This window comes from Cyprinus carpio, chromosome B3 (assembly GCF_018340385.1).
Source record: "Cyprinus carpio isolate SPL01 chromosome B3, ASM1834038v1, whole genome shotgun sequence".
Classification (NCBI taxonomy): domain Eukaryota; kingdom Metazoa; phylum Chordata; class Actinopteri; order Cypriniformes; family Cyprinidae; genus Cyprinus; species Cyprinus carpio.
The window spans coordinates 25,479,286-25,505,857 of NC_056599.1; the positions used below are offsets into that span (position 1 = coordinate 25,479,286).

Sequence of the window (26,572 nt, forward strand, 5' to 3'; positions counted from 1 at the left end):
TGAGCCTAACCAAATTTACCGCAATGCCCTAAACAGTGTCTGCGCGGAACCTCCGACACGCAGCATCATCCGGGGAAGTTCATTGTCATTGCACCAGTGTCAGGAAGTGCGCATGGTTTGAAAGATGGCGGACGTTCCCAATGATGCACCAGAACGTAAGTTCTATGAATGTTAATACATGTTCACATTAAGCGTCTAGAACCCACAGTTTCCTAGACTGCCATCTGTGTACAGTTTAAATGACGCTTTCGCCAACTCTACACATATCCGACACGTTTCGCTGCGCCTCTCTGATGTTTATGTCATGTTTCAAATCAGAGAGTCTGTCACAACAGCTGCTTGTGACAGCTGCCTAGACCTTTACATTACTGTTTACGTTAACATCCATAAATACAGTTACACTTACAATATGCTGTCAAGCTAAGTGTGGGAAGTTAGTTGTGGTCTTTCTCTGTGTCCCCCTGTCTTTCTTTGTGTTTATTATTTATGTTTGTTGGAGGAAGAGGGGGGGTGGTAGATAATGAGGAGTCTTTTGTTATGATACACACTATATATTTCTGTTTATTAATCGGTTAAATCTGTTGTCATTCTCTCCAGACTGTCCAGGCACGAGCAGTGACCAGGCTGGTAAATCATCAGCATGTCAAGGATGCCCAAACCAAAACATATGTGCCTCTGGTGCTGCCAAAGCTCCCGATCCAGGTATTTATACATGCGTACATACATAAATATTAAACTACCAAGAACCGAACCCCTCAGCCAGCTGGTCTCAGAACTGACTTTGCAATCCGAAACCCCAGCTAGACTAATTCAGATCATTAAAACACAGAAAGAGAAATAGCTGAAACACTGGACAGATGCAACAGCTCAACAAAGTAGATTAGAATGCTATCTGTGTCTAAACAGAGAATATAAATTGGCAGAATACCTAAACACAGTGGCAGACCCTAAACTAAGAAAAGTCCTGAGCATGTCCAGACTGAGTGACCGTAACCTCACTATAGAGACAGGCAGACACAGACAGACCCGGCCACCAAACGAAGACAGATTGTGTCCACACTGCACACAACATGAAGTGGAAACAGAACTGCACTTTTTAACAACAAGCCCTAATTATACACAAATTAGGGGAACTTTCTTCCCCCGATTCACAAACCAGCACAAAGACTTCAACCAGATACAACAAAAGGACAAACTGCAGTACATTCTGGGAGAAACCTCAGCAAGCTCTAACCTGGCTGCAAGGTACGTCAAGTCCTGCCACGATAAAAGGACAAGCAGCAGAACAGAAGCACAAGTCACAGCCGGAAGAAAACACTGTACAACACACATAAACTGACATAACCAGATCCAGTCCTTCTCCTGTCTCTTTACTGGAATTTTTATTAGTACTTCCGTTTTACTGTATACAGATATATAGACTCTATATGCTGTATACTTCTATTCTTATGTATATTTTGTTCTAAATGTCTATTTAAATGTTTCTATGCTTTAGCAATGTAAAGATACTTTCTTACCATGCCAATAAAGCTACTTGAATCTGAGTCTGAATCTAAATATAATAAAATTAGTCGGCTCTGTGTGAGCAGTTTCCTCCAAGATGCTTTGAATGTTGATAAAGAAAGAAAAAAATTGAATTAAATTAAAATTCAGGTTGATGGCATGTCATACCATGACTTGTCCTTTAGATTTGTTAACAGATGACGATGTACAACGCTGTTCTTTTTCTATTAAAATAGCTTGCTGGCTCTATCTAAATCTGAAGTGTGTGACTTTGTTTTCTCGCATTGCAGCCATAGAGGAAATCAGACAGAAATTGACCTCTGTGAAGCACAAGATTCTGGTTTTGTTTTTGTATGGAAGGGGGTGTTTTGGGAAGAGCACGTTCAGCGCACATTTGTCTCATGCACTGGCTAGTGATGACTCCAAAGAGGTAAGACCAAAGGATGCTGCAACTTTGTACTATGCTGCAGATTTTTTTTAAAACACTGAGTAATGCAGAACTGCAGTAGCTTTATACAGTTATCACTTGTTAACTGTAATATATATATTTATTTGTACCATGGTCTGTTTGAATAGTACAAATCGGTTTAATCACCGTTCTGTATTAATGTGCTGCTTTAATTGATGCACACAAGCACACACACATCATTAGCACACAAACAAACACACATAGAGAGAGAGAGAGAGATCGCAGATTGCATTGCGCACGCACAGAAACATTTAGTAGCACAGAGACTTGTCAATGCTACCCCATGACTTTTAGTAATAAAATTGCCTTGATATTGGATCGCTACATTATATTCCTCAGCAACAAGGTGGTAAAATTGCTGTATTTTAAGTAACAAAATACAGTGTCATTGTTTGTAGAGAGAGACGCACAGATGCAGGTGATTCACACACACAGCTGTCTTCTCTCTCTCGATAGATTGATAATTAATAAAAAAAAAAATGGTGTAATTCATTCAAATAAATGTGGTCTTACTGCTAGTGGTCGACCGATATTTCACCAAGGCTGATATCGGCTGATATTTGGCTTTTTTTAATATCCGCATCAGCCGATAAGTTTTCCTGTTTAGCCGATGCGTTCAAGGCGGGACTTTTATTTTGATGGCGCTGAGAGCGGCAGCCAGCACCTGAACACAGTGCTTATGGTGCGTTCAAGTCCTCCTGGGAATTTCGTACGTACGTGGAGGGAAGTCGTGCTGACGACGTGAGGTGCGTTCAAGTCAGTTTCGTCGGAGCAAGATGGCGCTGTACCTTCTTTTAATGAATATCAAGAAATTACAGCAAGGTTTAATAACTCTGCTTATAGAAAAATGCTAAACGGAGAGATAAAAAAATAATGTTAAAGCCATGTGCAATGTTGCGAATCAAACCATTTCTCATCTAAAGGTGCATGTGCATTCAACTCGTAAATACGATCGATACGAGATGACTTGAACGCACCATTACATTCTCCCTCTTGTTCACTGTCATTGTTAACAGTTCTGTCCACGGACAGAAGTCTGTCTAATCAGGGCTCACAAAATTGCTAGCCTGACGTCCCGGGGCTATTGTGTTTTCTAGTCGGGCTACCAGAATGTATCAGCACTCTGCCCGACGGGCTACCTTAAAAAAAAAAAACTCCTAAAGTGAGTAGTTTCAAACTTAAGGCCATAAAAGTTTTAAATACGTTAAATGGTATAAAAAATGTCTTAATTATAATTTCAAGAGGTCTTACAGTTGGGGACAGAAAGGCGGTTCGAGATACGGCTGGATTAAACTTCAAAAGGCAACAATGTCATTCAATAAATATGAGTGCTGGACATTTCAAGTCATGAGGTCTTACAGTTGGGGACAGAAAGGCGGTTCGAGATGGAACCAACTGTCCTCAGAAACATGTCGTTGGCGTTTTAATTTCATTTTACCTATAATTCCTGATAAAGCATAATTTATGAGTGCAGCGCTTCTTTGTGTACAGTAGTTACCGGTGAAACTGCAATATTTCAGCACTCCTAAAGGGCCACCTCCTGGCAGAGAATGAATTTGCATTTTCAACAAGCCTTTTATGGTCAGATCAATGCAAATATCAACTAACTTTTTTGCAGCAAACACACAGAGTTGTAAAGGAGAAAGAAGTTAATGTGCCCCCTAAAAACGAAACAATTAAGACAATAATATTAATACGTTTTAAATTTACAGTTTATATGGTTGTTTTTTAGCTTTTCTTGAGAGTGGTCTAGTGGCTGTGATTGTGTTTTATTTTGTTTTAGTTTTTGTGAAAACCTGTATCTGAACTGTAAATCATGTAATTTTATGGCTCAATACTGTATTTTACCATAGACATTGTCCCCAGCACCACTCATACGGTGTTTATTTTACTTGTGGAGCTCTTAAAATGGGTCATACATTGTCTTAAATTAAATAAATTTTCGGGCTACCAAAATCTGAAGAGAACCTGGCCGAGGGCTACCAGGGATTTTGAAATTTTGCTAATAATCAGAACTGTTAAACAAAGAAATTAAAATGTATACAAAAAAGTATTATAACGATTGCTTTTATATTGTTAGTAATAGAAAGGCAAACATTATGATACTTTCTCGTTTAACGTCAGCATTGAGCAAATACGCATTTATATCATTTAAACAAATCTCTGAATGACTTATGAACATCTAATTTTAAAAACCTTGCAAACTTAGTCGAATCCAGCTGTGAGATCTTATGAAGTGTGGATATGTGTCCTGCACGATTGTGTGCCCTCTGCGTGACAGTCGGTCCGTGCAAATTGAATACTGTACGTACAGGAAGAGAGTTCAGCTTTATTGAGACGCATGATCGACAAACTTTAAACTCGTGATATCAAATTATACTGCGCTTCATGCTTTTGCCCAATGTCATATTCATGTCATTTTCATTGTGTGCTGTATGTAAAATGAGTGTTACCTTTACCTTTATTTGAAAAAAATATGATTCCCAATGCACACAAACTTCCTAGAATACTGAGTGCCCTGTTGGTTACAGTGTTTACTTCCTTTTAATTATATTTTTATTAAATATTTATTTATTTGTGAAAAATACATTGTCATTTTAAGTATAAGCATGTTTATTTTACACATTTATGTATTCGAAATGATTTCAAATTTCTTAAATATCAAATAAAATATATAAAATTATATCGGCCACCCTGCTTTGCAAGATATCGGCTGTCAAAAAAACAATATCGGTCGACCACTACTTACTGCATTATTTCATCTCTGTGTCTGATTTGAAGCGGGCAGAATGCTAGCACCAATGAGCCATAACAGATGAAAATAACCATCATTTTTACCCTTCCAGTCAAATATTGCACTGTACAATAAATTGCAAATATTGTTTGTACAGTCTTGTAGCAGATGAGTTTGTTGACCTCTTTAATCATGTGTTGTTGGTTGGTTTATCCAGAAATTCTTAAAGCTTACACAGAAGGAAAACATTTATGTTGGTGTTCAGTTGTTTTACTTAGTTCACTTGATGGTTCGTACAGATTTGGACTTCAGATTTTAACATATTTTGGATTTATTTGCTAGTTTATTTACATTTTGATTAGTGCTGTCAAACGATTAACTGCATCCAAAATAAAAGTTTTTGTCTACATAATATACGTGTGTGTACTGTGTATATTTATTATGTATATATAAATACACACACATAGTGTATATATTTAGAAAATATTTGCATGTATATGCATTTATATATTCTCATATTTTATATTATATATAAATATATAATATATAAATAACATATTTTTCTTAAATATATACATGCATGTGTTTGTCTTTATATATACATAATAAATATACACTGTACACACACGTATATTATGTAGACAAAAACACATGCACACACAAATTGTCAAATATTTCCAGTTTTTCTTCTTTAAGTACAATCCTTATTAGAAATAAAGTCTATTGATTCATAGAAGTAAAATATGTACAAAAAATGTTAATTAAATGTTAATTAAAATGAAACATTTTAATTTTTTCAGCCAACTAGGTCTACACATAGGACTGTGGCATGTCAAATGGTACATTTACACTGCCTTTGACTAAACTGACTAAATTATAGAGTGTTAGTAGAAAGGATGCTAATTCTGGCATAGCTTGATGTCTTCCTTCCTCTGCCAGAAAAGTTAGCATTGTTTAGGTATCAGACACAGCTATTGTTTTGTCCAATATTTGTCTCACTATTATTGTGATACCAGTCAATGTTTTTCTATCAAGACTCAATCATGACCTGCCCTTTTTGATTAAAAATGCCTTTTTGCACTCATTGTAATATGTAATGCCACAACTAATTTAGATGTGCTGCAAGCCCTGTTCATATTGTCATATTGAATTTTTCTTTTTTTATATATATATATATAAAGCACTTCATTTTGATTAATTTTCATCATAGCTTGTTGTTCAAGTGGATTGTTTTTGCCTTACAGCACTATGAATGTTAAATCACATCGCTCAGAAAAGATCCTGAAATCATATCAGACATTTTAAGTGCACTGCCTTTAGCAAAACGTTATCATATTAATCAGAACAGGAAAACCAACCATTTACTTCTGCTTTCGAACTTGGATAAATCACTACAAGAGAGCAGTGAACAGGAAAAGCTTCTGTTTGTATATCAGCATCCGAGCCAAGCGCTTCACAAAAATGTTTCTCCATCTGAGACTGCTGGCTATTTTTAGTGCATTGTAGAGCTCTGCGGCAGAAAGAGCTGTGTTTACCGGGTTCATTGAGAAGAGCACGGCTCTGACTGGGACTCTTTCTGAGCCAGTGCACTAGGGAGAGCTGTATTGATCTCGTCTCAACAAACCGCGGCCACAATAGTGCAGTCAGCGTGCAGACTGCGGCCGCTGTTTACCCTTTGGCAGCTCACTGACTGAAATAATCTTCAATCCCTAAAACAATTTAAATCGCACAGCTTGAGGACTACCACAATGTGAAGCGCTCCATTGTTGGCAGACGTCTAAAACGAGAGGAATCGAGTCCCATGCTGTCTGTTTCCAGTATTCAGAAGTGGCTTTAAAAGGTCTCACTGGGAAATTATGGGTCATGTCTTTTTTCTCTTACATATCACTCTCTTTCCATTGTTAAATGGCAGATTGTGCAACTGTGTATTTTTCTCTTTAATGATTTTTTATTTTTTTTTTCTAGGGGCTGTTATAATTTTTCGAGCACATGGTATACGTAGTATAAAAATTGAAGTGGTCTCTTTTTTTGTGCTCATCTTGGGTGAGAGTGAGAATATGTTCACCCTGGCTGACGGTGTTGACAGTTGAAACCCTTTGTGTGTGTGTCAGTATGATCTCCAAACAGCACCTTCCCCTCAGGCCTGTGTGTACTGATAGCTCCCTCTTATCTGCTGTGTCGAAAGTCCCTCTTCTGATTCCGGAAGGGCTGTGAGCTTGAGTGAGAATATCCTGTTGAATGCCTTGCGTTGTGTCCACACTTCCTGAGAACTAAAAGTATGAGGAAAGCATTGAGAGGCTCCTTTAGTGCGACCCAACCCACACACATGGTCAGTCATAACGAGTTTTTCACATGGAGGGAACTAGATATGGAACAGAAAAATAAATATTGCATACACTGCCTGGCAAAAAAAAAACAAATTTGCTGTTTGGATTTAAATAAGTAAATACATAAGATTTTGGGGTTGAAACTAGAGGTCCGATAGTGGATTTTGCCGATACCAATAGATAGGTTGGACCACACTGGCCGATACTGATTAATTAACCGATAGTTTTTAAAATGGATACTGAACAAAAACTAAAATAGTGCTTTATTTACAAAAAATAAGCAAATAAAAAACAGTACTGAACTATACTAGTAGTAGTAGTAGTAGTAATAAAAGTAATAATAATAATACTAATAACAGAAATAGTAATAGTAAATGTTTAATTTTAAATGTTGTAATTGGGACATTTTAATTGTGTTTTATTTTTTCTTTTTTTTTATTTTTATTTATTATTTATTTTCTCCACTCCTTCTTAATAGTTAAAATTAAAGTTTATTAATCATAAAGCCGGTCTTATTAATTAAAATCATGAAACTTATACATTTTCACATTAATTTAATAAAAGTTTAACAAAAATTACATGTTTAGGGCCCTATGAAATGTTTTATTTTTTTCTCATATTTTTTATTGTTACCAAATTCTGTTTTAGCATGTCTAATTATTTGAACACATAAAACAACTTAATTTTTTTCTTAAAGAAGCCTAATGATTTTTTTCCCCTCAAAAATTCTGTATTTTAATTTTTATTGTTATCAAATCAAGGCATGAAACATTAATTTCATTTATCTTTTAATTACTGAAAATTAAGCAACAAAGGGGATTTACTATTAAAATTAAAACATGGAAGAAATGCTGTCTGATTATTCCTTAAAAAATAATGTTTGTTTCATTTTAGTAGTAGTAGTAGGCTATGTACATTCTGCTGAACAATAGACTTCAAATCGGACTTTTATTTTGACAGGTTACCTTTACAATTCTGTGCATATGATATGATGCTTTTGCTCAAATCAAACGGTCAAATGCTCATGAAGTGACTCTCAGAGCAGTTCTGTAGATGTTCTTCATGTGTTTTTGTCCTCATTTAGTGAGACGGCAGACGCTGAAATCACCGCGAGCGTCACATGCGCTAAACTGTGAATTCTGTTTTTATTAATGGATTCCGCGATTACGTCCGCATTTTCCGCATCGCAGAAAACATGGGGCCCTACAATTATACCAGCACAATGTATACTCTCACACTTTAACTGTTTCTAAAATAAAAGAGCAGCGCTGAGTCTAGGAGAACTCACCGGTATCACACACACTCTGGACGCGTCGCATTCAACTCGAGCAGCAGTCTAAAACCAAACATTTATTTATTCACCAAACGGACACAAGTTTACTTCAATAATGAACAATGAGGCATAGATAAGTTTGAAGTTTGCTTTTTTAAAAATGGAGCAAACGGAAATAGCGATCTATATTATAGCTCTATAAATGAAGCATACAGACTTTATTAGTGCCACAGAAAGACAAATGTTTCAATGAAAATGCTCAATATACAATTCATTATGTACATAAACAATGATTCAGGGTGAATATAATGTAATTTAATGGAAAACTATGTGAATGGCGCTCTGAGGCACGGCAGGATTTTCTGTCAGCTGCATTTAAATCCGGGTCTGAAGTTTCTCGCTCTGTTCAGTGTGCAGCATCACGTTTGTATTGTGTGTATAAATGATGTCAGTGATTTCAATCACTTAGAGGCTGCTCTCACACTGTTTAATGAAAACCGACCCTTCTCAGCCGCTCCAGCAACGGACGCAACCCGGAAAACTATCGGCATGGATTTTTGCCGATAACAAATTGTTCCAGCAATTTGTTATCGGTGCCGATTAATCGGCAAAACCGATACATCGGTCGACCTCTAGTTGAAACATTATTGCAGTGATGAATGTGTTTCTGGCATGTTGTATGTTTGGTAAAAATTCTTTTAACCCTAACTGATGAATTTTATTTTGGCTTTTTATTTCTCAAACAAATATGTCAGAAGATGCACCCATGTCCTTATTCCAAGATGACAATGCCAAGCCATTCATCAGGCTCAAATTGTGAAAAACTGGCCAAAACCATTGAAAACTTTGGGATATGTTGGAGTCAACTTTACACTGCCTCTCCAAAAAAAGTCGCAAACTCAACACATTTTTTTGGATCGCCTTTAGCTTTAAAAACATTAAGCTTTCATTGTGGCATTGTTTTGACTACATAATGGAACATCAAAGCATTTATTTCCATCAAGAGTTTCATTCATTTTTGGCAGAGATCTTGTATTGACCATAGGAGAGTCAAACCACACTGTTAAGTTGATTCTAGCATCAAAATTTTCAGTGGGGTTAAAGGGGTCATGAATAGAGAAAAAAAAAATTCCCTTGATCTTTTGACATGTAAGAGGTCATTGTACTATAAAAACATCCAAAAATCTGCCAAAAAAACAGCTTGTGGAATGTGCCACTCTATGATGTAATAGTGTGGATAAACTCCACCTCCATAGAAGATCAACGCCTGCTTCTACATTACTGCCTGTTTAGCCCCGCCCACTTATTCCTGCATGTAATGTAAATAACGAGAGAGGCAAACATAGGTCTGAGCAGAAACCAAATGATAACCTTCATTTAATGAATTTCCAGACTGCGTCAGTATGCTGTCATACTCCACTATTGAGGGGGAAGTCGTGGCCTAATGGTTAGAGAGTTTGACTCCTAACCCTAAGGTTGTGGGTTCAAGTCTCGGGCTGCCAATACCACGACTGAGGTGCCTTGAGCAAGGCACCGAACCCCAAACTGCTCCCCGGGCGCCGCAGCATGAATGGCTGCCCACTGCTCCGGGTGTGTGTTCACTGCTGTGTGTGTGTTCACTGCTGTGTGTGTGCACTTTGGATGGGTTAAATGCAGAGCATGAATTCTGAGTATGGGTCACCATACTTGGCTGTATGTAACGTTACTTTTTCACTTTCACTATTAGCCAATCATAGCAGTGGGTGTTTACTTCTGAGTCTACAATCTGCCACCCCGATTCAAACAGAGTGTTCTCATGAGGGGGTCAAAAACAGGACAGAAAATAGCCTATTACTTACAAGTTAACAAAAGGCAGATCATGACCCCTTTAAGGCCAACTAATTTGTGTAAATGATAGCGATGGGTCTTTCTTGAATGATTCCTTCATTTTGAATTGAATCTTTATTGTGACTCAGGAAGAACGAGTCATCTCAGGGAGTGATTCGTTCAGTCGCGCATGCGCAACATCCTATAGGTTCTGAACTGGAATTAATTCACCTGTTTCAAGATTTCAGGTTTTTCCGAGTCGTTTTGGGGCTGTCATGTGATGAACGTATGACTCAAACCTGAAACCTCGAAAGGTGAACTAATCAATTCTCTTTCTGGCTCAGACTGCATAGGTATGGCTTGTGGGGCTGTCACATGATGAAAGAATGACTCAAGCCCTGAAGACTTGCTAAAATGAATGAAATGACTTGAAAAAAAGATTCGGTAAAATGATCCAAACTTCCCTTCACTAAAAAATGTTTCCTCATGCTTGCTAAATTACTCTTTGAGTCTGATGAATCTTGGCATGGTCATCCTGGAATATGCAAATGGATACATAATCCAACACAGTTGTTGAAAAATAATAAGCTACACACTGCATCAGTTAGGATTAAAAGAATTGGTGCCAGACACACAACATGCCAGCTTTAAGCAGAAAGCAGGCAAATCAAGTGGCACATCCTGACTTCCTCTGGTAGGGTTCAGAGAAGCATCTCTGTATTCTCAAGAAACTATTTTCTGTATTTGTTGTTTCCATGCTCAGTGGCAGCGTTCAGTGAACCTAGATCCTTTACATTTACGCTGACTATGTTTATCACCACTGTTTTTCTAGCATGTCCTCTGGAGTGTGTACTACAGCAGACCCAACCACCTCCTCTTGTCATTTTGGTTTTCTACAGTAAACGCTAAAGGTCATACTGTTAAACTTTGTAGACCGCCATCATGAATTACAAAAATGCTTCCCAGTGTTGATGATTATGGTAAACATATTGTTTGCCCTTAGAAACATTTCTTGCTAATAAGCATCTATGTAATTAATTTACTCAATTTACATTTTAATGTAGGTTAAGTGCTGCGGGGTTTGACTGAAGGTGCATGCGAGTTGGATAAGTAGAGTAATTTACAGGTGCGGCATTCACTCACAGTAACTGGAGCGGTAAGGGGATGAGGTCATCACTACAGCATAATGACAAGCATTATGCAGCTGTTAATGAGAAAGTTTGTGTGTTAATGGTGATAACTGGATAAACCTGCTCTAGTGTAATCAGATGCGGTTCACACATTTTGCTGAAATACACAATGTTTAGTTTTATAGTTATACTTTATGCTGAAACTGAATTAAATTGTGATTAAACATAATTTTATCATCAAATTATTATATATTACACGTTTGTACCAAAAAAACAAAGGCTGTAACAGATGTGCTTTTGAACAATTGTGAGGTTTTTTGTTTCCATATGGAGTCTGTCTCATAGTTTTGATTACAGGGGAATACTCCGCCCAGCTGAAACTGGGAAAAGACTTGTGTTTGACCCAAGAATGTCTTGTTCTTCTGCCATTTTAAGTGCTTTAGGCTGTTGCAAACACCCTCTTTTGGTTCTCAGAATGGAAGCCACACGTTTTGATTTTTTTTTCTCAGACATTTCTATTAAATCTCTTTCTGTTGGTCTGTAGAGATATGGTGACATATTTTCATAACTTGTCTCTAGACGTGTGAAGAAATAAGAAAGACTTTCCCTTTGGATGAACTCTGTCCTCCTCCTCCTCTTCTTTAACAGAGGATAAATACCCTTTATGAGAGAACTGTGCCTATATCTTAAACTTTTTCACATTTTTCTTGTGTGTCCCAAGCTGCTTTCTAAGGAAATACTGGTCGTTTAGTAGCTGTCTGCAGAATCCTGATGAACAGCCACTTGTTTTGATGGTTGAAAATAATTGCCTGCAGCTGGGCAGCTAAAAAAAAACAGTTCTTCAACAGTATTGTTGTTGTTGTTTTGAATGTTTTTTTTTTCCATTAATAGCATGTGAACTTAATTGGAAGGCAAATTTGATCAGTCTTTAGGTGTTCATTTATGGTGACGTGCCAGTCATCAGAAGGTCTGTGTATGGTTTATTATTCCTTCCTTTTGGGCCTCGAACCAACAACATTTGGTTTATGATTCCAAAAACCCCAGAAGTGAACAAACTATTCAGCACTCATTAGCTAGTTTTTCCATCCAAATATTGTTATGCAATTGTTGCAATATTTGGGGTATCCTTTATTGGTGATAAACTCTGATTCTTCTTTTGATCCTTTTTTTCTCTGCATAGTCAAGTATTAAGAAAGTATATATTTATTTTGAAATTCTGGAAAGCTATACATGTAGTATAACTTGAAATGGGTCAGTAGTTGTTGCTAAAAAGAGCATTATTTTGTGTATTTGGTTTAATGCAATGTGTTAATGCGGTTTAAGGTTCAAAAACCATTATTTTCCATATACCATACCATTTATTATGTGTGATGGAAATGTTATGGCCCTTACCATATTTGGAAACACACAGCGTCTCCATGACTTGGGTGCGGCGGTGGCAACAATACTACAGCGAGAATCAAAGTTACGCCTTCTTTCTTTGCGTGAACATTTGGGCGGAGTTATGCAAATCTTCCAACACAGTGATGTAGACATGAGGGTGTGTTTAAACGAGGCGTATTAGGAGGGTGTGGACGAGTCTTAACTTTTAGAAAGAATATCTCTTTGGGTTTGAGACTTTAATCTTTGCGACTTAACGCATCTTATATATGCACAAACAGCTCGTAACACTCCAAAGATAAAAGAAAACCTGAAATTGTGTCATATGACACCTTTAATATGTAACTTCACCTGTAGAAATGTATATAAATTGTGTAAAAAAAATATGATATTTCCTGAAAAAAGTTGTATGCATTTGGAAAATTTGCATAAAAATTTATACGCTCCCTTAAGGTGGATAATATTTTTTGAAATATTAAATATCAGTTGATAAATATCAATTGGAAGGCATAAACCAGCAAGTAATGTATGATGTTTAACAACCATTTCCATTTTGCACCAGTTTTCTCAGAAGTGAACTTTTTTCTTTTAACAACATGGGATGTAAGCCCTTTATTCGCAAATAAAAAAAGTTTATTTATTTATTTATTTATTTGATAAATTCAGAATTTGAATGAAAGCAAGGCCAATGTCTCTTTGCTTTTCTAGGAGGAGCGTGCAGGTAAAATCTGCTTCTGGTCCCAGACAGGCTCTTTTGTGGATGTTCCATATTCTCTCAAGAGGTCTGTGGGATTCCTTACATTTTTGTAAGGTTAAGATGTGCTTTTCCACTTCTCGCTCATCATATATTTGATGAGCCCTGAGGGTTTCAGACATTGATTTAAGAAGGCCAAATAAGACAGAGAAGCATGTACATTTGTGTTTTTAGCCCAAGAAAGAGGGAAGTACTGGAAAAGGAGAGCGTTTGCCAGAAGAAAAGTATTCAGACTCTGGGAGGAAGTGGTGTGACTTCCCCTTTCACTCGGTGGAGAATCTCTGATTTTTGCCACTATAGTCTTAGCCTCCCTACAACCCTGTTCATTTCCTGAGAGAGCGCGAAAGGGAGAGCGAGGGAACCTGCTCGATTCCTGTGGGACTATTAAGTGGCGTTCTGTGCTCCTCCTCGTTTGCAGCTTTCACTCCAATGTTTGCTTTCAGTAAATTTCCTTCAGGAAGCAGAAGAACAGGGAGGGAGAAATAAACAGTGTGACTCTACAGAGGGTGTGTTTTAAGTGTGTCCTTCTTAATTCAGCCGTCGACAAATAACATTTAACACAAGCCAGGGGCAAGAAGGTCATACATTTAATTAGACTCTATATTTATTTTTAAACCAAATGCATTTTAAATTTTAAACAAGTGCTTTTAATAACATTGTTTATATTTCTGATCCGTTTTGGTGCATGTCATGTCTTTGCTGCATCAAAAGAAAGGGCTTTCATGGATCCAAAAAGTCAAATCATCAGCACATCTGGAATTTTTATCAGTTCCTATCATGTCCACAGATCAGTCACACTAACAAACGCTTCCTCTGGTGTGATTATCTAAACACATGCTGCAGTATAATCCAGTGAGCATGCAACAGCTCTCCGGAGGTCTATTGTAAGAGAAGAAAAAGAGTTTTGATGGTCTTCTATACAAAAGCCAGGCCTCTAAAAGATTCCCAGTTTTTTTCCCCCTTGTGCCTAATGACATTTGCATCTGTTTCTGTGAGGCCCTGTTGAGGTGTATGCAGTGATAGATAGATAGATAGATAGATAGATAGATAGATAGATAGATAGATAGATAGATAGATAGATAGATAGATAGATGCTTATTTTTCACACTTATAATGCTGCTTTCAGTACAATGTGGTCCAGTTTTTTGGCAAACTCAGATAGTTGTGTTTGCTGTATAATAACCTTTAATGAATAGTTTGTAACTCAAATACATTTAATTCCCCGTCCTGCTCTAGTAGAAGTTTTCTGCATCTGTTGTCACGCATGCTGACTCACATTGAGCGCCTGTTCTTATGTCATGCACATCTGTCCCAGAGTTCAGATATAACTATTAGGTCTTGTATACACTCAACCCACACCAAATCATGGATGTACACTCAGAAATGAGACCACAGACATGATGTTTTCATTCAAACCACATAGGCAATGGAAAGGTTATGTTTCCCGGCCACAGCAGGGTAGAAGTGACATTCAGAGATGAGTTTAAAAAGCCCAAAGGTGTGTTGGAGGTGGTTGTGGTCTGTGTGTACAGAGCTGGAACTGAAGTGATGACCTTATGTAATGACTGAGTCAGTGCCGGTCAGACTGAAGCTGTATGTGTGTCTGTGTGAGTTGCTGACTCACTAAGCTATGCCATGCTGACATCTTGTGTTAACTTCATTGTATTGCGGTGGTGCAATTTTCATTTGTCTTTAGGAAATGGAACCTGGGTTCAAATCCCAACTGTTTTGTTTTTCACTTCGTTTTGTTTTGCTATGCTTAATACTGTAAATAATATGAGTAAGGTACTTATATGAACTGACCAAATTTTCATATTTGTTTGGTGATTTTTGCCACAGGTTTTTATATACAGTAATTATTCGACTTAAAGGGTTACTTCACAGCAAAATGAATATTTTGTCATTAATCACTTACCCCCATGTCGTTCCAAACCTGTAAAAGCTTAGTTTGTCTTTGGAACACAATTTAAGATATTTTGGATGAAAACAGGGAGGCTTGAGACTGTCCCATAGACTGCCAAATAAATAACAGTGTCAAGGTCCAGGAAAATATGAAAAGCATCGTCAGAATACTCCATCTGCCATCAGTGATTCAACCGTAACGTTATGAAGCGTCAAGAATACTTTTTGTACGTGAAGAAAACAAAAATAATGACTTTATTCAACAATTCGTCTCCTCTGTGTCTCTCCAAATGACACAGAAGAGCGTATGCTACCTGCATACTGCTCAGAATTGCCAAAATGGCACTACGATGTTTTAGAGAGACAGAGGAGAGTTGTTGTTGATTTTGTTTTATTCGCGTACAAAAAGTATTGTCGTCGCTTCATAACGTTACGGTTGAATCACTGATGGCAGATGGACTATTCTGATGAACCTTTTCATGCTTTCCTGGACCTTGACACTGTTATTTATTTGGCAGTCTATGGGACAGTCACAAGCCTCCAGGTTTTCATCCAAAATATCTTAAATTGTGTTCTGAAGACGAACAAAGCTTTTATGGGTTTGGAACGACATGGGGTTAATGACAAAGTGATTAATGACAATTTTCATTTTGGGGTGGAGTATCCCTTTAATTATTAGAGTCCATATAAAGGCAATTCAGAGAATTGTTTCTAAGCATATTATAAATGTTAGAAATGTATTGCTGAAAACTCATTACAAAGACTGTGAGTGTGAATTATGTAGTACTGTATTATGTGGTTAGACGGTTAAACGGTTGGGATTTTTTGGGCTAGCCTGAAATTGTCTCGATGCACTGGAGCCACTGAGCATGGGCCTTCCCCTAACACTATAATAACTAGAGAGCACATTAGCATCGGTGGTTCACCCGCTCAAACGCGAGTTACTGTAAGCCTTCAGTTTGTTAGCTAGCTGTCCCTTAATAACGTAAATGCATATTTCATGTATGACTGTGCAAATCCAATTAAGTTGCTAGAGGGAGCATCCATTCAGGTTTTAGCGGTATTTGACAGTTGAAAGAGGTGGCAGGTTGCCTTTTTTTCTTTATTCAGATTTGGCTGAGTAGTTAATAACACTTTTTTGTGGCGTTACAAACTCAGAACACATTTAATTTTGCTTTACACAGACTTTCACTGTCTGGGTAAAAGGCACATCCTTATTAATCCTTATTAAAGTAATTGTGCTTGATTTTTTTTTCTCTCTTTCCTCTTCCAGATTGCACTGCTAGATGTGGACATCTGTGGGCCATCTATACCAAAAATAATGGGGTTAGAGGGGGAGCAGGTATGTCGTATATCTCTGGTTTCATTGTGCTTCTTGCTTGTGTCAGAAAGCTGATTGGGAATCTCATTCTTTGATTCTTTTCTCTGTAGGTTCATCAGAGCGGCTCAGGCTGGTCCCCAGTGGTGAGATCTTTAAAATCTCAACTCTTTGGTTTGTATTTCTCAACCATTTGTCATTCTTACATACAGATATCTTCTCTCTGTCAATATGTTGAGGACAACTTGGCCGTCATGTCCATTGGCTTCCTGCTCAGTAGTCCAGATGATGCTGTTATCTGGAGAGGCCCCAAAAAGAATGGTTGGTACTTAATTTTAGCCCTGTCTTCTGTTGAACACATCAGGAATATTAAATTTTTCATTTAATTAAGTAGTTTAAATGGCCTTCCTCAAAGTCATGCAGTCTTATTTAGATGTGAGTTGTATTGGAAGCCAAACATGGCAAAAGTTTGACAGTATGTGTTATTTTTGAATCTAGAAATCTGTTCACATGCACCCCTGATAGTGAATGTCAAAACAAGCAGGGCAGCCTGCACAATCCCACAAAACCAAATGACCTATTTGAATTCTACCCAGAATGCTCTACTTCAGAGTTCTAGGGGAATTCAGCCACCTGATAAATAGGCACTCATTAAAGACACATTAAACAGCCCTGACCATCTAAACAAAGTAGAATTTGTTAATTATTAATGAGCTAGATGAGTGAGAGATTGACAGTGTTACTGATCAGTACATTTGTAGTGGCGGGGAAAAAATACAAAAAATATTGTCATGCAAATATATGAACATTGTTCTAATCTGTTGATTTTTATTTATTTTTATGTAGTGTCATAGTTAAACGTACTGCCCTGGTATGATTATAACCATTTATAAGAATTAAAAATATCAAATGGAACTTTAAATAAAAAAAGCCCCTACTAAATATATGACCTCCAACATGATAAATGAATGATTAATCATAAAGAAATAGTAGTGCTAAATATTGCCTACTTTCCAGATCAGGTCTGATCACATCCCCAGTGTAAAAGACAATAGCTAGTGGGTGCATGTGGTGTGGGCAGCAATCATGTGATTGTTGGTTTGATGGTTAAGTATATCGTCGTGATGCATGTTTGGTTTCATGCAGCTGTTTTTAAGTGACATGTTTCCACTTGGTTAGTCTGGTTAAGCTTTGTTAAATGTCATTTCAGCAAGCAGGGTTGTTAATCTCTGCCAGCTGGTGTACAATAACTGGTGGTGCTTAACAATTCCATCGTGATTAACACTAAGTGTTCCAGTGGTAGCTAAAATAAGGGCAGTGTTTGCTTCCTGCCACAATAAAACTCTACGAAGCAGAAGTACCACTTTCAAAATTAAAAAAAGGGTTCCGTTCTGACAGGACAACACAATGCACATATGACTATTAGCGGAACTTGGATCCAGTGTTGAACAACAAAAAAATGCATTTTATGACATTCATCTTTCTTTCTGCACCAGACCTAAAAGTATTACTTTTTAAATGTGTTTTATACTTTATAAAACACAAGGGAACAGAAAAACGGGTGTCGTGTTCCACGATGAGATGCTCAGATGCAATGAGAGCACGTGGCTCTGTTTATCTCAAGCACTAAGTTAAGTTTCGACCGGATGGGTTTCACTTCCTTAACTCTGTATTTTAACCACTGTCTGATATCTAAGTGTCTCATCTGTGATGAGAACTGGTTTCCTTTACTGTGTTTCACAGGTGCCTTGTATATAGCTTCCTTCAGAGTTGAGATAGAGTATTGAACAAGGTGTTAAGTGGCTTCATTGATATATATACGGGAGCTGAATGACTTTTGCTGTTGAACTTCAGCTACACAGAAATAATATATATGGCAAATAATAGCCGTTTTCACCCACATTCATGTGATAAACTTAATAAATCAGGTGGGAGGAGCTATTGTTATTTTTCTTTTTTAATTTCAGGAAGTAACACTGTGTGATTCAAGGGAAGTTGACGTGATGTCTAATGTTTTGTGAACTTCAAATCAAATGCACAGCTCGCTTTTGGTAGTTTTGGGGATGCACCTGAATACAAATGGACAGAAAAGTAAAGGAAAGGTCATAAGGCTTCAAGTGCAGGACATTTTTGTTTAAAAATAAAATAAACTTTTTTTTAATAAAATGTAAACAAATAAATGCAAATTGACAGTGATATTTACAAATTATAATTTGCATATAATATATATATATAAAAAAATGTTTTCCACATTTTGACCCGAGTGTTCTTTTTTTGGAAGACTGTAACTATGTGTGGTCATTTAGCATGGGTGGAGGGTTTGGCAGGACAATGATTGTTATGCAACATGAATGCCTTTGTGTGAATATGTTTGGTTTGGTGTCATACAATATGTATAATATTGCAATGTTTTTTTCTGTTGTTATCTGTGTGTTTACTCTTTTAGGTACTCTTTACTTTAGAGTTGTGAGAAAGGCTTATTGTAAGTTACACTGGCCTTGTCTGCCAGGAACAGGCATCAAAAAATCAGGATTATACTCTATAGCTCAAGGCCATGATTAAAGGGCTTATTGTAAGTTACACTGGCCTTGTCTGCCAGGAACAGGCATGATGAAATCAGTGATTGTCTGATTCATAAACAGCTGACTCTTGTGAACAGGTACTTTTTAATGTGTCAAGCCAAAAAATCCACGCAACTGCCTCACAAGAGAGTTAATGGAATTAATCTGGCTCATTCAGTCAATTCACAAGTTCACATTTACTTATAATTAAATAAAGGTAATGCGTATTTGGCGTGCTGTCCGGGGAGAGAGCTCCGAGCCCGGCAAGGCACCACCCCCCACCCGGGGAGAGGGGTCTGAGCTCGGAGTCCGGCCCAGCCCAAAGTGCTTCTACCTGAGCTGGGGTAGAAACTTGGCTGAAGGTGCGAGATCGGGGTGGCGGAGGGATTCTGAAAGTCAAGAGATAACGAAGGTAGGACGTACTTGATTATTTATAGGTGTTTTCTCTTGAGCTGATTGGTAAAAGTGTAATCACTAATGATGAACTGGCCGTGTTAATTATCCATGCATGCTCCTCCCGAAATTTATGAAACATCACTTCACGAGTTCACATTTACTTATAATTAAATAAAGATTATGCGTATTTGGTGTGCTGTCCGGGGAGAGAGCTCCGAGCCCGGCAAGACTCCCGAGCCTGGGGCACCCCCCCCCCACCCCTGTCCGGGGAGAGGGGTCTGAGCTCGGAGTCCGGCCCAGCCCAAAGAACTACCCAAAAAGCAATTAGAACAGGACAGCAGCCAGATACGCACATTTACGACTCCCCAAAAAGCCGGGCTTAATGTTAGATGGGTGCTGGACGTCCTTTGGTATATAATTGTTGTTGCAGTGTCTAGGAAGAGAATTTGACTTCCGTGGAAGCATCCACTTGAAAGAGAGAGATGACAACTCCTGCTGAAGATGCGATTATTGCGGCAATAGGGAAGATAGAAAAGGCTCCTGCGGGAGCTGACAGTGCTGCGGCAGTGGGGAAATATGGAAGAGCTCCTGTGGGAGCAGGCACTGCTACGGCAGTGGAGATATATGGATGGAGGCTACTGCGGGAGCGGCTTCTGCTGCGGCAGTGGGAAAAAACAGATAAGGCTCCTGCGGGAGCAGACACTGCTGCGGCAGTGGGGGAAACCAATAAGGCTCCAGCAGTAGCAGACACTGTTGCGGAAGAGGGGGAAACCAATAAGGCTCCAGCGGGAGCAGACACTGCTGCGGCAATAGAGAAATACAGATAGAGGCTCCTGTGGGAGCAGAAACTGCTGCGGCAGTGGGGGAAACCAATAAGGCTCCAGCAGTAGCAGACACTGTTGCGGAAGAGGGGGAAACCAATAAGGCTCCAGCGGGAGCAGACACTGCTGCGGCAATAGAGAAATACAGATAGAGGCTCCTGTGGGAGCAGAAACTGCTGCGGCAGTGGGAGAGAGATGAAGGCTCCTGCGGGAGCAGAGAAATACAGAAAAGACTTCTGCAGAAGCGGGCACTGCTGCGGAATCTGAAAAGAGAAATTGGCTTCTGCGGAAGCGGGCGCTGCTGTGGCATCTGAAAAGAAAACTCCTGCGGGAGTGGGAACTGCTACGGCATCTGAAGAGAAAAGGCTCCTGTGGGAGCGGATACTGCTGCGGCAGTGGGGAATACAGAAAAAAAGGGGCTCCTGCGGGAGCAGACACTGCTGCGGCGGTGAAGAAATACAGAAAGGCTCCTGCGGGAGCTGACACTGCTGTGGCAGTGGGGAAATACGGAAAGGCTCCTGCGGGAGCATACACTGCTGCCGCAGTGGGGAAATGGAGAAAACGGCTCCTGCGGGAGCGGGAACTGCTGTGGCAGTGTGGGAATTAGGTAAGGCTCCTTCGGGAGTGGGAACTGTGTGTTAATTGGGTAAGGCTCCTGCCCGAGCTGCAGTGGCAGTGGGGAAAATGGTAAGCTCCTGTGGAAGCGAGGACTGGGGAAAATATGGAAGACCACCTGCAGGAGCGGGAACTGCTGTGGCAGTGTAGGAAAGCAGGTAAGGCTCCTGCAGGAGCAGCATTGGCAGTTGGGAAATTTGGAAATGCTCCTGCTGGAGCGGGCACTGCTGCAGCAGTGGGGAAAACGGAAAGGCTCCTGTGGGAGAGGGTATTGCTGTGGCAATGGGAAAAATAGGGAAAAGGTTCCTGCAGGAGCAGAGACTGCTGCTGCAGTGGGGAAATAAGGAAAAGCTCCTGCTGGAGCGGGCACTGCTGGGGCAGTGTAGGAATTAGGTAAGGCTCCTGCGGGAGCTGGAACTGCTGCGGCAATGGGAAAAAATAGGGAAAAAGTTCCTCCAGGAGCAGAGACTGCTGCAGTGGGGAAATAAGGAAAAGCTCCTGCAGGAGTGGGGACTGCTGTGGCAGTGGGGAAAACGGAAAGGCTCCTTTGGGAGAGGTCATTGCTACGCCAGTGTGGAAATTAGGCAAGGCTCCTGCGGGAGTGGGAACTGTTGCGACAATGTGGGAATTGGGTGGGGCCCCTGCGGGAGTGGGGAGCTGCTGGGACAGCTGGAGTGGGGATGGGCCGTTATAGATGGATTAGGTGGATTAGCTCTTGGTGAATAAAGAAGATCTGTGAAGTTGCAAAGACTAAAGTCTCAAATCCAAAGAGATATTCTTTATAAATGTTAACACTCATCCACACCCCCCTGAAACATCTCATTCTAACACGCCCCCACATGTCTACGTCACTATGTGGAAAGATTTGCATAACTCCGCCCAGATGATCACGCAAAGAAAGAAGGCGTAACTTTTATTCTCGTTGTAGTATTGTTGTTGCCGCCGCCGCCATGTCGTATAGACGCAGTGTGTTTCACTGTAAAAGCTAAATTACTTTGTTTGGCCTTCCAAAAGAGTATGATATCCGCTTCGTCATGCCTGGAGCTGATCTGTGCTGGTCGCTGAGGAAATACATCAACTTTGCACTGTGGCTCGCTTGATAGGCTTTCACCGTGGACAAAGCGGCATCCAGCCCGGGGTCATCACGTGTGGTTGCTGCAAGACCAAGGTACGCTCCTTCGTAGAATCCGCCTGCCGCACCATTCTGAAGCTGCCCGCCTCTGCTCATTCAAGCCGGCCGTGGCTCACACTAGGCCTCCGGCCTCTGCTCACTCAAGGCGGGGGTGTGTGACGCTGTTCCATTGAGAAAGCAAAACTACTTTGTTTTTGCCTTCCAAAAGAAAACACAACTAGAAATCATGTTTATATCACGTTTATAATGGGTTTTATGTTTATGTCTCGTCGCTCTGGCCAGACAAGACATCACAGTATGTTAAGAGGCATAACATTTCCGTCTCACGGTTGAGGCATTCGGCCAATCACAACGCGCTGGATAGCTGGCCAATCACAGCACACCTCGCTTTTCAGAGATGAACTTTGTAAAAATCAACGCATTTCAGAAAAGCGGGGCATAGAGGAGAAACAATAATGTACAGTGTTGCAGGGTACCACCTCTGTCAACCTTGTTAAATTTTCAGTTCTACTGGCGAACAAATATGGACATTGATTCCGGTCAGAGAATCAGGCATGGTCGATGTGAATCCTTTCAAGCTTTTCTTTAATAGTACTTTTCAGGTAATCAGTGATATCCATTACAACATCATCTGAAGATGTGATGGATCAAATGGCAGTATTTGACACAGGTTATTGTGTTGTGGTCTGTGAAACAGATAAAGAATACAATATGAATACAACATCTGTATATATTCACTGCAAATGAACTCACAAAATATCAATAACATTAAATTACTCATCACAAACGAATACTTAACTATCATATAATATATGAATATTATGTAACAAAGTAAACTCCAATACACGGCATGACGCAGCATGAAATACAACAACACTTGTGAGTTCAATGTGATCAGACTAACGCAGCTTATGGAATTAGCGCCTATCCGCAATCACATCACGATCGTCATTACACATCTCAAAAACATTCCACAGATCGCCAGACATTCACAAATATAACTACAAAGTGTTAATTAAATATTTACATGATTACTCACATTTGTTTGCATAAACGCACAACACTGAACAATAATGGAGAGCGCATGTCTGGAGCTGGCTATTGCATCAGTCTACTGGAAGTAGCAACTACAATATCGGTCCGCCAGAAACCGTTTCTTAATTTCCGTTCTGGTGGTCTTTCTGACATACAGTATGTGGAATATAATGTGTGTTTTTTTAACCTTAAACCGCATAAACACATTTCATTACACCAAATACACAACATAATGTTATTTTTAGCAAAACCATATGACCCCTTTAAGAGCCAATGGATCCTTAGTTGTAGTTTGTTTTTTTGTAGGAAGTAAATTCCTGTGGGAGACTGGGAGTACTGAATATCTGCACAATAGTTATGTAGACAGTTTTGGCACACAAACATAATTAATTTTTAATTGTGGCATTCATTGTGGTGCACATCAAGCATCAAAACACTAGTGTACAAAAAGAAGGATTTTAGGTTCAGAATCATCTTGAGTGGCAAAGCTGTTTGCATTTCTGATTTTCACAGAGACTGCATCTGACATAAGACTGGAGTGCTAAACAGTGCAGGTTTTTTGCAACATGATATTTTAATTTCCTACGAAGCTGCTTTGCCTATACAAACAAATGGGAGCCAAATTTAATTCAGTGACATGTTTGTTATGGTGCACTGTTACATTTTTAGTCTTTTGTTAATGTTTAGGCATGATAAAACAGTTTCTGAGGGATGTGGACTGGGGAGAAGTGGACTATCTGATCGTAGACACGCCTCCAGGAACATCTGATGAGCATTTGTCCATCGTGCAGTATCTCAGCGGCGCTGGCATCGATGGAGCCGTCATCATCACCACCCCGCAGGTGAAAAGCAACACAAAGACATGTGAAACGCTGTGCATGTTCCAGGAAGTTGCTTTTATATTTTGTGATCTGCTTTGCATTATAAAAATAAAATATTAAAAAAAGATTCAAATAAAAAGATTTGCATTAAAAAAAAAACATTTTATTTTAATCATGAGTTCAGATGTATTGACGTGAGGAACAAGAGGCTTTCACACTTAACTGAAAGTAAAAAAAAAAATTGTTGATTTCCTGCACGCTAACAGTGAAGTGGAACTCAGTGGTGTGAAAAATTTATAAAAAATAAAAAAGTTATTTATGTCTTCACACGAGTTGCACTTCTTAACTGTGCACATGCTGAAAGAATCCATCAACACATTTCTCAGAACTAAGCATTTGAGCTGTGCAGTTAATTTTTAATTGAAGAGGATTAGTGTTTAGAGGCTTTCACTGAAACTCTGTGATAGGACACATAAATGCACTAACACTTCCTTAAAGAGATAGTTCACCCAAAAATGAAAATTTAATGTCTATCTGCTTACCCCCAAGGTATCCAAGATGTAGGTGACTGTTTTATCAGTAGAATACAAACTGAGATTTTTAACTCAAACCGTTGCAGTCTGTCAGTCCTGTATTGTCAGTGGATGGGAATCACGGCTTTGAGAGTCATAAAACATACACAAACAAAACCAAATTAAACCTTGCGGCTCGTGACGATACATGGATGTGTAAAGACATAAAACAGTCGGTCTGTGCAAGAAACTGAACAGTATTTATATCGTTTTTTTACCTCTGATATTTACCGCAATGTCTGAACTTTCCTGAGTGCATCAACGTCATCTTCTTCAGCCTGCATGTGAGGCATTGTTCTCTTCTTCTTGCTTTACGGCGGATCGCAGACTTATAAGTGCATTACCGCTACCTATCTCTCAAATGGACCACTGACACTCTATCTACAATCTCAATTAAGAGTGTCAGTGGTCCATTTGAGAGATATGTGGCGGTAATGCACTTATAAGTCTGCGATCCGCCGTACAGCAAGAAAAAGAAGGCACTTCACGAGCAGACTGAAGAAGACGCGGACGCGCTCAGGACAGTTCAGACATTGCTATGAATCAGAGGTAAAAAACAATATAAATACTGTTCAGTTTAATGTTTGTAGGTGTTAGGGTCACCCTTGTTGTGGCACTATGCTTCCACCACTGCACATGAAAAGAAAAGTATCAGCCAACTTAAACAATTTTGCTGCATTTGTACTGCGTTTATAGGAATACCATGTAATAATCCTTATTAATCTGAACTGTATGTTTTGACTGCTGCATAATTTTTATTTTATTTTATTGTTCCCTTCTCAAATAGGAAGTATCTTTGCAGGATGTGAGAAAAGAGATACGATTCTGTAAAAAGGTCAAAATACCCATCATAGGTGTGATTGAAAACATGAGTGGCTTTGTTTGTCCTAAATGCAAGGTACAGTATACATGTTTAAACGCATTACCTTACAGCAAAAAACATCATACTTCACTCTTGACATTTTCTTTATGTTAACAGTGTTGCGAGTGACTTTTGTGTAAAGAAGTTTGAGATTTTCATCTTTTTGTTTTACTTTTATTGACATTATTTTCTCACAAATTGAGAAATTTTAAAGATTGTCCTATTTATTTATTTATTTATTTATTTTACCAGCCAGATACAATTAATGGGGACTAGAGCTATTAAGCTTCAAAGAGGATGCGAAAGCACCATTAAGTATCAGGAGAGAAGTCAGTAGGAGTCAATAGATATTATGATGATTTGTGACTAAATTTTATACTTAGTTTGCAGTCAGTAAGATATTTTATTGAAAACAGTACTTTCATTCATCAAGGATGCATTAAATTGGTTGAAAGACATTTATAATGTTAAAAACGATTACTATTTCAAATAAATGCTGTTCTTTTGAGCTTTCCATTCTTTAAAGAATACAAAAAAATAAATATAGTTTCTACAGAAATATTAAGCGGCACAACTGATTTGAACATCGCTAATGATAAGAAATGTTTCCTGAAGGATCACGTGACACTGAAGACTGAAGCAATGATGCTGAAGCATCAGCTTTGCCATCACAGGAATAATTGACATTTTTAAAATAAACAACGATAGAAACGTTATTTTAATTTGTCATATTTCAGAATATTTTTTACTGGGTTTTTGATCAAACAAATGCATAAGAGACTATTTTCAAGAACATTTCGAAAAATCTTACAGACCCCAGACCTTTATATGTGATTATAAGATATTTACAAATATTATAGTAATTATTCTTTTTGTAGCATCCTTAAAATGAATCTGTTTTTACAGTTCATAAAAACACTCTGTACTGTTTTTTGAGTACCCCTTCTCTTTCTGTTGACAGAATACATCACAGATATTTCCTCCGACTACAGGAGGAGCACAGAGAATGTGTGAAGAGTTAAATCTCCCTCTTTTGGGCAGAGTCCCCCTGGATCCACGGATAGGTACAAAGAGCTTTAATCTTTTACCATTCACAAGGAAGTGAATGTTTTAAACCAGATTAAATACAACAGCAAAATATCATTCTACATTTGTTCCGCA

General features: G+C 38.7%; 1 protein-coding gene and 1 long non-coding RNA gene across 2 annotated transcripts in view; one reads left to right on the forward strand and one right to left on the reverse strand.

Annotated features, from left to right (window-relative positions):
- Positions 1 to 26,572, forward strand: part of LOC109102416 (cytosolic Fe-S cluster assembly factor nubp1-like) — a 30,423-nt gene continuing 3,851 nt past the window's right edge. The window contains exons 1-9 of the mRNA XM_042720409.1: positions 1 to 155; positions 598 to 702; positions 1,794 to 1,933; positions 16,552 to 16,620; positions 16,710 to 16,742; positions 16,827 to 16,917; positions 23,844 to 23,998; positions 25,337 to 25,447; positions 26,373 to 26,475. Of these exons, the coding sequence (XP_042576343.1) occupies positions 125 to 155; positions 598 to 702; positions 1,794 to 1,933; positions 16,552 to 16,620; positions 16,710 to 16,742; positions 16,827 to 16,917; positions 23,844 to 23,998; positions 25,337 to 25,447; positions 26,373 to 26,475 (838 nt within the window). The 5' untranslated portion in view covers positions 1 to 124. The remainder of the gene's footprint in view (positions 156 to 597; positions 703 to 1,793; positions 1,934 to 16,551; positions 16,621 to 16,709; positions 16,743 to 16,826; positions 16,918 to 23,843; positions 23,999 to 25,336; positions 25,448 to 26,372; positions 26,476 to 26,572) is intronic.
- LOC109089686 lies at positions 22,690 to 23,278 on the reverse strand. The gene is made up of 2 exons (XR_006154228.1): positions 23,161 to 23,278; positions 22,690 to 22,807 (listed from the first exon to the last, which is right to left on the reverse strand). It is a non-coding gene; the product is annotated as an uncharacterized LOC109089686 (long non-coding RNA).